This window comes from Mytilus edulis, chromosome 6 (assembly GCF_963676685.1).
Source record: "Mytilus edulis chromosome 6, xbMytEdul2.2, whole genome shotgun sequence".
Taxonomy (NCBI): domain Eukaryota; kingdom Metazoa; phylum Mollusca; class Bivalvia; order Mytilida; family Mytilidae; genus Mytilus; species Mytilus edulis.
In genome coordinates, this window is record NC_092349.1 from 93,331,266 (window position 1) to 93,344,335 (window position 13,070).

A 13,070-nucleotide genomic window follows, 5' to 3' on the forward strand; every position below is an offset into this window, starting at 1 on the left:
CGAGCCTCCTTAATTTGAATCTCTAACCCCCCCCCCCTCCCTTCCCTTTTTTTTGGGGGGGGGTCTAAAATTGTGCAATTATTTTATCGTAAAGAGACAGTCGAGTACGCATTTTACTTTCAAGGCGTTTTTGAGTTGCTTGTTTTGTCCTGAATATGCCTCAATAAAAAAAAATGTTTGATAAATCTGGCTTTAGAAACGATTTGTTTTAAGTATATACAAAGGCTACATGTTAATACTAAGAACTCACAGTTACGTATACTACAGAGACGGTGTGTTTGAGACAAAAAACTTAAAAGGGTGATTAGTCGTAACATTACCAATATCTAAATCAAAGAGTATTTCTTAGTCTGGTATTTTTGTTCAGTTCACTCATTGTTCACTCATTTTCAATTAAAATCAAGGCATATTTTATTTTTATTCATGAAATATATTTCTATTTTGAATAGAAGGAGACATCGTTCACTCCCTCTCTTTTAATTCTTTATCAAATATTCATGACGACTGACTTATAAATTGTAAAACTTAAACAATGTTATTTCTGCTAGTGTTACCTATGCTATCTCATTTTCACTCTCTGAAAAAATCGGGTCTGCCTTTCCATAAAATGCTGAGAAGAAAAATTTCACTTTGAGAACCCTCTTCTTTACCCCCTTTCCCAAAATAAAGCGAGAGTTACGCGCTCAGCAAATATGTCTAAACCTGCCATTTTATGTATGTGCCTGTCTAAAATCAGGAGCCTCTAATTTAATATTTGTCTTTTGTTAACGTTTTTTATATTTGTCTTTCGTTCATTGTTTTGTACATTAATAAGGTCATTAATTTTCTTATTTGAATTGTTTTACTTTAAATTTGTCATTTTTGAAATTTTTACTGCTTACTAGATATATGAAGATGTGGTGTGAGTGCCAATAAAACAGCTCTCCATCAAAATAACAATTTATAAAAGTAAACCATCCTTCAACACGGAGCCTTGGCTCACACCGAAAAAAAAGCTATAAAGGGCCCCAAAATTACTAGTGTTAAACCATTCAAACGGGAAAACTAACGGTCTAATCTATATAAAAAAACGAGAAACGAGAAAGACGTATAAATAACATAAACAAACGACAACTTCTGTACATCGGATTTCTGACTTAGAACAGGTGATAACATTTGCAGTGGAATTAAACGTTTTAATGGTACCAAACCTTCTCCCTTTTTCTGAAACAATAGCATAACATCACAACATAGAAAACCACACGATAAAATATCAATTGGAAGGCTTAACTCATTCAAAAAACGTAAAGTAACACACTATGAACGAATAAATTTGATCTGCGATACCTGAATGCAAATGTACAGTTAATAAAATATAAGGGACAAATATACAAGGCCAAAAAGCAAACTGTTTGATATAGGTGTTGCGCATTGTTAAAACAAGAAAGAGAGCAGATAATGTTCACCTCTGTAGCAAATGATCGCTTTACGTGGAAATATAATTGAAACAAGAAAGAGAGCAGATAATGTTTACCTCTGTATCAAATGATCGTTTTACGTGGATATATAATTGAAACAAGAAAGAGGGCAGATAATGTTTACCTCTGTAGCAAATGCTTGCTTTTCGTGGAAATATAATTGAAACAAAAAAGAGAGCAGATAAAGTTTACCCCTGTATCAAATGATCGTTTTACGTTGATATATAATTGAAACAAGAAAGAGGGCAGATAATGTTTACCTCTGTAGCAAATGCTTGCTTTTCGTGGAAATATACTTGAAACAAGATATAGAGCAGATAATGTTTACCCCTGTATCAAATGATTGCTTTACGTAGATATATAATAGAAACAAGAAAGAGAGCAGATAATGTTTACTTCTGTAGCAAATGATTGCTTTACGTAGATATATAATTGAAACAAGAAAGAGAGCAGATAATGTTTACTTCTGTAGCAAATGATTGTTTTACGTGGATATATAATTGAAACAAGAAAGAGAGCAGATAATGTTGACCTTTGTCGCAAATGATTGCTTTACGTGGATATATAATTGAAACAAGAAAGAGAGCAGATTATGTTTACCTCTCTAGCAAATGATTGCTTTACCTGGAAGTAAAATTGAAACAAGGCAGAGAGCAGATAATGTTCACTTTTGTAGCAAATGATTGCTTTACGTGGAAATATAATTGAAACAAGAAAGAAAACAGATACTGTATACCTCTCTAGAAAATGATTGCTTAACGAGGAAATATAATTGAAACACGAAAGAGAGCAGTGATGTTTACTTCTGTAGCAAATGATTGCTATACGTGGAAATATCATTGAAACAAGAAAGAGAGCAGATAATGTTGACCTTTGTAGCAAATGATTGCTGTACGTGGATATATAATTGAAACAAGAAAGAGGGCAGATAATGTTGACCTTTGTAGCAAATGATTGCTTTACGTGGATATATAATTGAAACAAGAAAGATAACAAATAATGTTTACCTCTCTAGCAAATGATTGCTTTACTTGGAAATAAAATTGAAACAAGGCAGAGAGCAGATAATGTTTACTTCTGTAGCAAATGATTACTTTACGTGGAAATATAATTGAAACAAGAAAACAGATAATGTTCACCTCTCTAGAAAATGATTGCTTAACGTGGAAATATAATTGAAACACGAAAGAGAGCAGATAATGTTTACTTCTGTAGCAAATGATTGCTTTACGTGGAAATATCATTGAAACAAGAAAGAGAGCAGATAATGTTTACCTCTGTAGCAAATGATTGCTTTACGTGGACATATAATTGAAACATGAAAGAGAACAGATAATGTTTACTCTGAAGAAAATGATTGCTTAATCTGGAAATATAAGTGAAACAAGAAAGAGAGCAGATAATGTTTATCTCTGTAGTAAATGATTGCTTTACGTGGAAATATAAAATATCTCCCAATAGATACGATATCCCCGTGCTTGCATTTCCTTTCATTATGTTTTTAGATAGAGGGTTGCTGCTCACAAGGAAGCTATTAAACCAAGAGTTCAAACTGGCGAAGTTGAAATCATCCCTTCGTAAATTTTAAGGAAGCCATCACGAGTTGGTTGACCGTTAAGGAATAACCGTTTCACATATGGGATATGTTCCTTACGTCGTAACTACAATCCCCTTCCCTTTCATAAATGTTTATCTGTTTGTGTTTTTCATAATTAGCAATGGCGTGGTATGTTTATTTTCGATTTTCGATTTATGAGTTTGACTGTTCCTTTGGTATCTTCCGTCCCATTTTTTGAATTGTTAATGGAAAGAACATCATCAATTTATGTGCATGTAAATTGAAATGACTCACTTCTTCGATCTTCTTGTTTCTGACAAATATTTAAAGGAACTCCACATTATATAAAAAAAGATACGGACAAGGAAAGGCACACATTTTGTTCCAAGTTAGCGGTTTAGCACTATAACACCAGGTTCTATCCACAATATTTTAAAAAATTAGAAAATGCATGTACCAAGTAAGGAATATGACTGTTTTTGTCCATTAGTTTCATGTGTTTTATCTGATGATTTTGCCAAATGCTTAGGAACTTTCTGTTTTGAATTTTTTTTTGTGATTTTACTTTTTTCCAATAGTAAAGATGATAATTTGTTGACAAAGAATACTACTAGTTTGATAGTATTAGAAAAATAACAGAAAAGACATTTAAAATCATCGATCAAATTGTTTCACGCAGAATCCCGCAATACGAAATAGGAAAATAGGGTTAACTTCTTTCTAATTTTTGAAGGTTTCTTTATTTTATTCAACAGTTTCTATATTCGTAAAACGAGATGTAGCATGATTGCCAGTGCAATGATTATGCATTACATGTCAACTGATGTAGATGTAAGCAGGTATTGATAACCGTACGTCCTTTGGCAGTGAGAAACACTCAAACCGTACAGTTATGATAAATATGAAACATATCATTTATTCAAATATATTAATTCACAAAGCGAACGCCCTAATTTATAACAGAAAAATTTGCGAAAACAAGTACAGTATAGCAGACATAAATCAATGACAAACCCTGCATTTCGGGTTCCTGTCTTGCGACGGGCATACACAGAATGTGACGGGGGTAAACTAGTTTGAAACCAAGTATAACAGACATAAACCAATGATAACCACTGAAATACAGGTTCATGACTTGCGATCGGCATAAACAAAATGTGATGTGGATAAACTAGTTTCAAGGCTCTAATAAAATTAACGGTACCAATTTACTTGCACCAGATGCGCATTTCGACAATACATGTGTCTTCAGTGATGCTCGTGGCCAAAATATTTGAAATCTAAAGCTTATATAAAAGATAAAGAGCTATAATCCAAAAGGTCCAAAAAGTATAGCCAAATCCGTGAAAGGAATCAGAGCTTTGCATGAGGGAGATACATTCCTTAATTTATAATAATTTCTAATATTTTGTAACAGCAAATTTTAATAACACAAAAAAATCCGTATGTTCATGCCAGTACCGAAGTACTGGCTACTGGGCTGGTGATACCCTCGGGGACTAATAGTCCACCAGCAGAGGCATCGACCCAGTGGAAGTAATAAAATTAACTGTACCAATTTTCTTGCATCAGATGCGCCTTTCGACAATACATGTCTCTTCAGTGATGCTCGTGGCCAAAATATTTGAAATCAAAAGCTTATATAAAAGATGAAGAGCTATAATCCAAAAGGTCCAAAAAGTATAGCCAAATCTGTGAAAGGAATCAGAGCTTTGCATGAGGGAGATACATTCCTTAATTTATAATAATTTCTAATATTTTGTAACAGCAAATTTTAATAACACAAAAAATCCGTATGTTCATGCCAGTACCGAAGTACTGACTACTGGGCTGGTGATACCCTCGGGGACTAATAGTCTACCAGCAGAGGCATCGACCCAGTGGTAGTAATAAAATTAACGGTACCAATTTTCTTGCACCAGATGCGCATTTCGACAATTCATGTCTCTTCAGTAATGCTCGTGGCCAAAATATTTGAAATCCAAAGCTTATATAAAAGATGAAGAGCTATAATCCAAAAGGTCCAAAAAGTATAGCCAAATCCGTGAAAGGAATCAGGGCTTTGCCTGAGGGAGATACATTCCTTAATTTATAATAATTTCTAATATTTTGTAACAGCAAATTTTAATAACACAAAAAATCCGTATGTTCATGCCAGTACCGAAGTACTGGCTACTGGGCTGGTGATACCCTCGGGGACTAATAGTCTACCAGCAGAGGCATCGACCCAGTGGTAGTAATAAAATTAACGGTACCAATTTTCTTGCACCAGATGCGCATTTCGACAATTCATGTCTCTTCAGTAATGCTCGTGGCCAAAATATTTGAAATCCAAAGCTTATATAAAAGATGAAGAGCTATAATCCAACAGGTCCAAAAAGTATAGTCAAATCCGTGAAAGGAATCAGAGCTTTGCCTGAGGGAGATACATTCCTTAATTTATAATAATTTCTAATATTTTGTGACAGCAAATTTTAATAACACAAAAAATCCGTATGTTCATGCCAGTACCGAAGTACTGGCTACTGGGCTACTTAGACAGCTGCATAACGTCACAACACAAGTCAACCTATTCAAACAATAAACGAAAAACACAAATACGAAATATAAAAAAAAAAATCAACCATGTCCTCAATGACATAATTTTATAGTGTTCCAGTATAACATCAGGTCAAGCTAGAAACAAAAACAGTTGTAAAGGACATCACTCATTTACATTTGGCAATAGTCATATTCGGGTATAGGCCACTTTCCATACTAAGAAGACCAGACAACGTAGATGGTACAATTTAATCTATGACGTTATGCAAATGTCCTTAGTTAGTTAACACAAAGACATATCATATATATCAACCATTTGTAATGGTGTTCATAAAGTTTCCGGAGTGTCATATTTAGTTTGTACTCCTTATAACCCTATTGTAGCAGCATTTGTGTAAGAATCCTAGTATATGGAGCAAGTATAGTGTCGACATAATGTGTAAAAATTGAGATATTTTAATACCATACGATAAGGAAAGAGAGTATATTTCTGCTTCAAAATAGGAAATTGATAATTGGGAAGCTAAGATTATCCTGCTTGTCTTGATTTTAGTGTGGAATTGTTCATCTTGATCAAAATTGAAGATGAGTTCAAGGTATGAAACAGTCCTTTAATTATCAAGGGTATGATATCTGTCAAGATTGATGCTACTATATATTTTGATGACTTTATTTCATTAAGTTTTAAGTGTTTATCGTACCAATATGAACACAATACTCAACTCTTACCTTAAGATGTATTACCTTATCACAATTACATTCATTAGAGGATGAAGAAGAACACAAGTTAATAAGGAGAGAATAATTTTACATAGGGACGTTATAATTGACAAAAGCCTTTTCCCCATGATAACAAGAAACTAGAACTTTTAATAATCATGAACAGCTTTCTTACACAAATTGAAAGCATTCTTATCAGATTGATATCAAACGTTATAACAATTTTGACAGTCAACTTTTTATATCGAAATATAAACACCAAATTAACTTAACAATTCAATAACGGATGCCCGTTACTGCGCTGAAACTTACCCAGAAGTTTTGTCGGTTGAAGGGATTCCAAGGAGGATCCAGGTCCACAACGGTTGCTAGCTGTGACTTTAAAGTTATAAGATTGACCTTCCTTCAGATCTTTGACACAGTACTTATAAATCATGCTTTTTACAATTTCACAAGTTTTCCATGTTGTCTCATCAACTAGTTGATATTCTATATGGTATTCTTCAACTAGAGCACCACCATCATTTTGAGGTGCCTGCCACTCTATGAATGCAGAACTGTCAGTTATATTGCTAATTGATAACGGTCCTGATGGTGCTGATGGTTTGGCTGTGAAAATAAATATATCAAAGAATGTTTGTTTATCCAATTGAAACAAACAATTCAAAAAGTTAATAAAAAAAATACCGTTTTCAGAAGATAATGCAAAACGGAAAGCCTCTAATCAAATGGCAAAATCGAAACATCAAAAGCATCAAACAAATGGATAAGAACTGTCATATTCACCTCAAAAGCATCAAACAAATGGATAAGAACTGTCATATTCACCTCAAAAGCATCAAACAAATGGATAAGAACTGTCATATTCACCTCAAAAGCATCAAACAAATGGATAAGAACTGTCATATACACCTCAAAAGCATCAAACAAATGGATAAGAACTGTCATATTTCTGGTATGTACATGCGCTTTCTGAATTTTAAATGGTGGATAAACACATGCACCATGGCTAGCTATTCTTCTCATTTGTATTACAGTTGCATTAAATTTATATATTGACAACAATGTGTGAACAAAACAAACAGACACAAAAGGTAAAAATGTCAAAAAGGGGTAACGCAGTCAACATTGTGTAGCTTTTTTCATAATAACTGACACATATATGTCACCAAAGAAAAACTTAAATCATATTGGCAAAGCACTTACGCAAAAACGAGAGAAAAGAATACAAGTATTTTACCATAGAACAATAACGGGATGTATTAGTTCTGAGAAACTGCCAATGAATATAACCAAAATAAGGCTAACAGTAAAAGTTATACTTTTTAACGACAAATAAAAAAACACTATAACATGTTTCTAAGATGATAAAAAAAAATTTGTACCTAAAATCCATACTTCAAGACCATCGTGTGTGTATTCTTTGTGAAGCTGATAGGTAGTGTATAATTGATGAAAGCCTTATCCACATGATAAACCAGAACTAAAACTTCTAAAAATTGTAAACTGCTTCTTATTCAAATTTCAATACCTCATGCAAATAAATTCTTCTTATCTGATTGATATTTAACTTTTAACAATTTTAAACAGTGAACGTTTTATATTGAAATATAAACACCAAATTAACTTAACAATTATATAACGGATGCCCGTTACTGCGCTGAAACTTACCCAGAAGTTTTGTCGGTTGAAGGGATTCCAAGGAGGATCCAGGTCCACAACGGTTGCTAGCTGTGACTTTAAAGTTATAAGATTGACCTTCCTTCAGATCTTTGACACAGTACTTATAAATCATGCTTTTTACAATTTCACAAGTTTTCCATGTTGTCTCATCAACTAGTTGATATTCTATATGGTATTCTTCAACTAGAGCACCACCATCATTTTGAGGTGCCTGCCACTCTATGAATGCAGAACTGTCAGTTATATTGCTAATTGATAACGGTCCTGATGGTGCTGATGGTTTGGCTGTGAAAATAAATATATCAAAGAATGTTTGTTTATCCAATTGAAACAAACAATTCAAAAAGTTAATAAAAAAAATACCGTTTTCAGAAGATAATGCAAAACGGAAAGCCTCTAATCAAATGGCAAAATCGAAACATCAAAAGCATCAAACAAATGGATAAGAACTGTCATATTCACCTCAAAAGCATCAAACAAATGGATAAGAACTGTCATATTCACCTCAAAAGCATCAAACAAATGGATAAGAACTGTCATATACACCTCAAAAGCATCAAACAAATGGATAGGAACTGTCATATTCACCTCAAAAGCATCAAACAAATGGATAGGAACTGTCATATTCACCTCAAAAGCATCAAACAAATGGATAGGAACTGTCATATTCACCTCAAAAGCATCAAACAAATGGATAGGAACTGTCATATTCACCTCAAAAGCATCAAACAAATGGATAGGAACTGTCATATTCACCTCAAAAGCATCAAACAAATGGATAGGAACTGTCATATTCACCTCAAAAGCATCAAACAAATGGATAGGAACTGTCATATTCACCTCAAAAGCATCAAACAAATGGATAAGAACTGTCATATTCACCTCAAAAGCATCAAACAAATGGATAAGAACTGTCATATTCACCTCAAAAGCATCAAACAAATGGATAAGAACTGTCATATTCACCTCAAAAGCATCAAACAAATGGATAAGAACTGTCATATTCACCTCAAAAGCATCAAACAAATGGATAAGAACTGTCATATTCACCTCAAAAGCATCAAACAAATGGATAAGAACTGTCATATTCACCTCAAAAGCATCAAACAAATGGATAAGAACTGTCATATTCACCTCAAAAGCATCAAACAAATGGATAAGAACTGTCATTTTCACCTCAAAAGCATCAAACAAATGGATAAGAACTGTCATATACACCTCAAAAGCATCAAACAAATGGATAAGAACTGTCATATTCACCTCAAAAGCATCAAACAAATGGATAAGAACTGTCATATTCACCTCAAAAGCATCAAACAAATGGATAAGAACTGTCATATACACCTCAAAAGCATCAAACAAATGGATAAGAACTGTCATATACACCTCAAAAGCATCAAACAAATGGATAAGAACTGTCATATACACCTCAAAAGCATCAAACAAATGGATAAGAACTGTCATATTCACCTCAAAAGCATCAAACAAATGGATAAGAACTGTCATATTCACCTCAAAAGCATCAAACAAATGGATAAGAACTGTCATATTCACCTCAAAAGCATCAAACAAATGGATAAGAACTGTCATATTCACCTCAAAAGCATCAAACAAATGGATAAGAACTGTCATATTCACCTCAAAAGCATCAAACAAATGGATAAGAATTGTCATATTCACCTCAAAAGCATCAAACAAATGGATAAGAACTGTCATATTCACCTCAAAAGCATCAAACAAATGGATAAGAACTGTCATATTCACCTCAAAAGCATCAAACAAATGGATAAGAACTGTCATATACACCTCAAAAGCATCAAACAAATGGATAAGAACTGTCATATTTCTGGTATGTACATGCGCTTTCTGAATTTTAAATGGTGGATAAACACATGCACCATGGCTAGCTATTCTTCTCATTTGTATTACAGTTGCATTAAATTTATATATTGACAACAATGTGTGAACAAAACAAACAGACACAAAAGGTAAAAATGTCAAAAAGGGGTAACGCAGTCAACATTGTGTAGCTTTTTTCATAATAACTGACACATATATGTCACCAAAGAAAAACTTAAATCATATTGGCAAAGCACTTACGCAAAAACGAGAGAAAAGAATACAAGTATTTTACCATAGAACAATAACGGGATGTATTAGTTCTGAGAAACTGCCAATGAATATAACCAAAATAAGGCTAACAGTAAAAGTTATACTTTTTAACGACAAATAAAAAAACACTATAACATGTTTCTAAGATGATAAAAAAAAATTTGTACCTAAAATCCATACTTCAAGACCATCGTGTGTGTATTCTTTGTGAAGCTGATAGGTAGTGTATAATTGATGAAAGCCTTATCCACATGATAAACCAGAACTAAAACTTCTAAAAATTGTAAACTGCTTCTTATTCAAATTTCAATACCTCATGCAAATAAATTCTTCTTATCTGATTGATATTTAACTTTTAACAATTTTAAACAGTGAACGTTTTATATTGAAATATAAACACCAAATTAACTTAACAATTATATAACGGATGCCCGTTACTGCGCTGAAACTTACCCAGAAGTTTTGTCGGTTGAAGGGATTCCAAGGAGGATCCAGGTCCACAACGGTTGCTAGCTGTGACTTTAAAGTTATAAGATTGACCTTCCTTCAGATCTTTGACACAGTACTTATAAATCATGCTTTTTACAATTTCACAAGTTTTCCATGTTGTCTCATCAACTAGTTGATATTCTATATGGTATTCTTCAACTAGAGCACCACCATCATTTTGAGGTGCCTGCCACTCTATGAATGCAGAACTGTCAGTTATATTGCTAATTGATAACGGTCCTGATGGTGCTGATGGTTTGGCTGTGAAAATAAATATATCAAAGAATGTTTGTTTATCCAATTGAAACAAACAATTCAAAAATAAATTAACAAAAATACCGTTCTCAGAAGAAAATGCAAAATGGAAAGCCTCTAATCAAATGGCAAAATCGAAACATCAAAAGCATCAAACAAATGGATAAGAACTGTCATATTCACCTCAAAAGCATCAAACAAATGGATAAGAACTGTCATATTCACCTCAAAAGCATCAAACAAATGGATAAGAATTGTCATATTCACCTCAAAAGCATCAAACAAATGGATAAGAACTGTCATATTCACCTCAAAAGCATCAAACAAATGGATAAGAACTGTCATATACACCTCAAAAGCATCAAACAAATGGATAAGAACTGTCATATTCACCTCAAAAGCATCAAACAAATGGATAAGAACTGTCATATTCACCTCAAAAGCATCAAACAAATGGAATAGAACTGTCATATACACCTCAAAAGCATCAAACAAATGGATAAGAACTGTCATATTCACCTCAAAAGCATCAAACAAATGGATAAGAACTGTCATATTCACCTCAAAAGCATCAAACAAATGGATAAGAACTGTCATATTCACCTCAAAAGCATCAAACAAATGGATAAGAACTGTCATATACACCTCAAAAGCATCAAACAAATGGATAAGAACTGTCATATTTCTGGTATGTACATGCGCTTTCTGAATTTTAAATGGTGGATAAACACATGCACCATGGCTAGCTATTCTTCTCATTTGTATTACAGTTGCATTAAATTTATATATTGACAACAATGTGTGAACAAAACAAACAGACACAAAAGGTAAAAATGTCAAAAAGGGGTAACGCAGTCAACATTGTGTAGCTTTTTTCATAATAACTGACACATATATGTCACCAAAGAAAAACTTAAATCATATTGGCAAAGCACTTACGCAAAAACGAGAGAAAAGAATACAAGTATTTTACCATAGAACAATAACGGGATGTATTAGTTCTGAGAAACTGCCAATGAATATAACCAAAATAAGGCTAACAGTAAAAGTTATACTTTTTAACGACAAATAAAAAAACACTATAACATGTTTCTAAGATGATAAAAAAAAATTTGTACCTAAAATCCATACTTCAAGACCATCGTGTGTGTATTCTTTGTGAAGCTGATAGGTAGTGTATAATTGATGAAAGCCTTATCCACATGATAAACCAGAACTAAAACTTCTAAAAATTGTAAACTGCTTCTTATTCAAATTTCAATACCTCATGCAAATAAATTCTTCTTATCTGATTGATATTTAACTTTTAACAATTTTAAACAGTGAACGTTTTATATTGAAATATAAACACCAAATTAACTTAACAATTATATAACGGATGCCCGTTACTGCGCTGAAACTTACCCAGAAGTTTTGTCGGTTGAAGGGATTCCAAGGAGGATCCAGGTCCACAACGGTTGCTAGCTGTGACTTTAAAGTTATAAGATTGACCTTCCTTCAGATCTTTGACACAGTACTTATAAATCATGCTTTTTACAATTTCACAAGTTTTCCATGTTGTCTCATCAACTAGTTGATATTCTATATGGTATTCTTCAACTAGAGCACCACCATCATTTTGAGGTGCCTGCCACTCTATGAATGCAGAACTGTCAGTTATATTGCTAATTGATAACGGTCCTGATGGTGCTGATGGTTTGGCTGTGAAAATAAATATATCAAAGAATGTTTGTTTATCCAATTGAAACAAACAATTCAAAAATAAATTAACAAAAATACCGTTCTCAGAAGAAAATGCAAAATGGAAAGCCTCTAATCAAATGGCAAAATCGAAACATCAAAAGCATCAAACAAATGCATTTCCCGGTAATTAGACCTGACAAGAAAACTACTAAAACAAGGATTGTATTTGATGCGTCCGCAAAATTTCAGGGGATTTCGCTAAATGACACTATTCATCAAGGTCCAAAGTTACAGCAGGATTTGTTTGATGAACTATTACGCTTCAGAAAGTACCCCGTTGCACTTGTTTGTGACATCGCCGAAATGTATTTGAGAATTAAAATTGCACCAGACGACAGACCGTTTCACAGATTTTTATGGCGCGCAATGAAAACTGAACAGGTACCAGAAGAGTATGAATTCAATAGTGTTGTTTTTGGAGTAAATTCGTCTCCAATTCAAGCTCACTTTGTTTCTAGAAAACATGCCGAAATGACAAAAGATTCATATCAACGAGCCGCCGACACAGTTCT

General features: G+C 33.3%; 1 protein-coding gene across 1 annotated transcript in view; it reads right to left on the reverse strand.

Moving 5' to 3' along the window:
* The window catches only part of LOC139528919 (uncharacterized), a 178,914-nt gene that overhangs the window by 108,171 nt on the left and 57,673 nt on the right, over positions 1-13,070 (reverse strand). Inside the window, exons 9-12 of the mRNA XM_071325156.1 lie at positions 12,220-12,516; positions 10,525-10,821; positions 7,948-8,244; positions 6,589-6,885 (exon numbers count right to left, since the gene is read on the reverse strand). Of these exons, the coding sequence (XP_071181257.1) occupies positions 6,589-6,885; positions 7,948-8,244; positions 10,525-10,821; positions 12,220-12,516 (1,188 nt within the window). The remainder of the gene's footprint in view (positions 1-6,588; positions 6,886-7,947; positions 8,245-10,524; positions 10,822-12,219; positions 12,517-13,070) is intronic.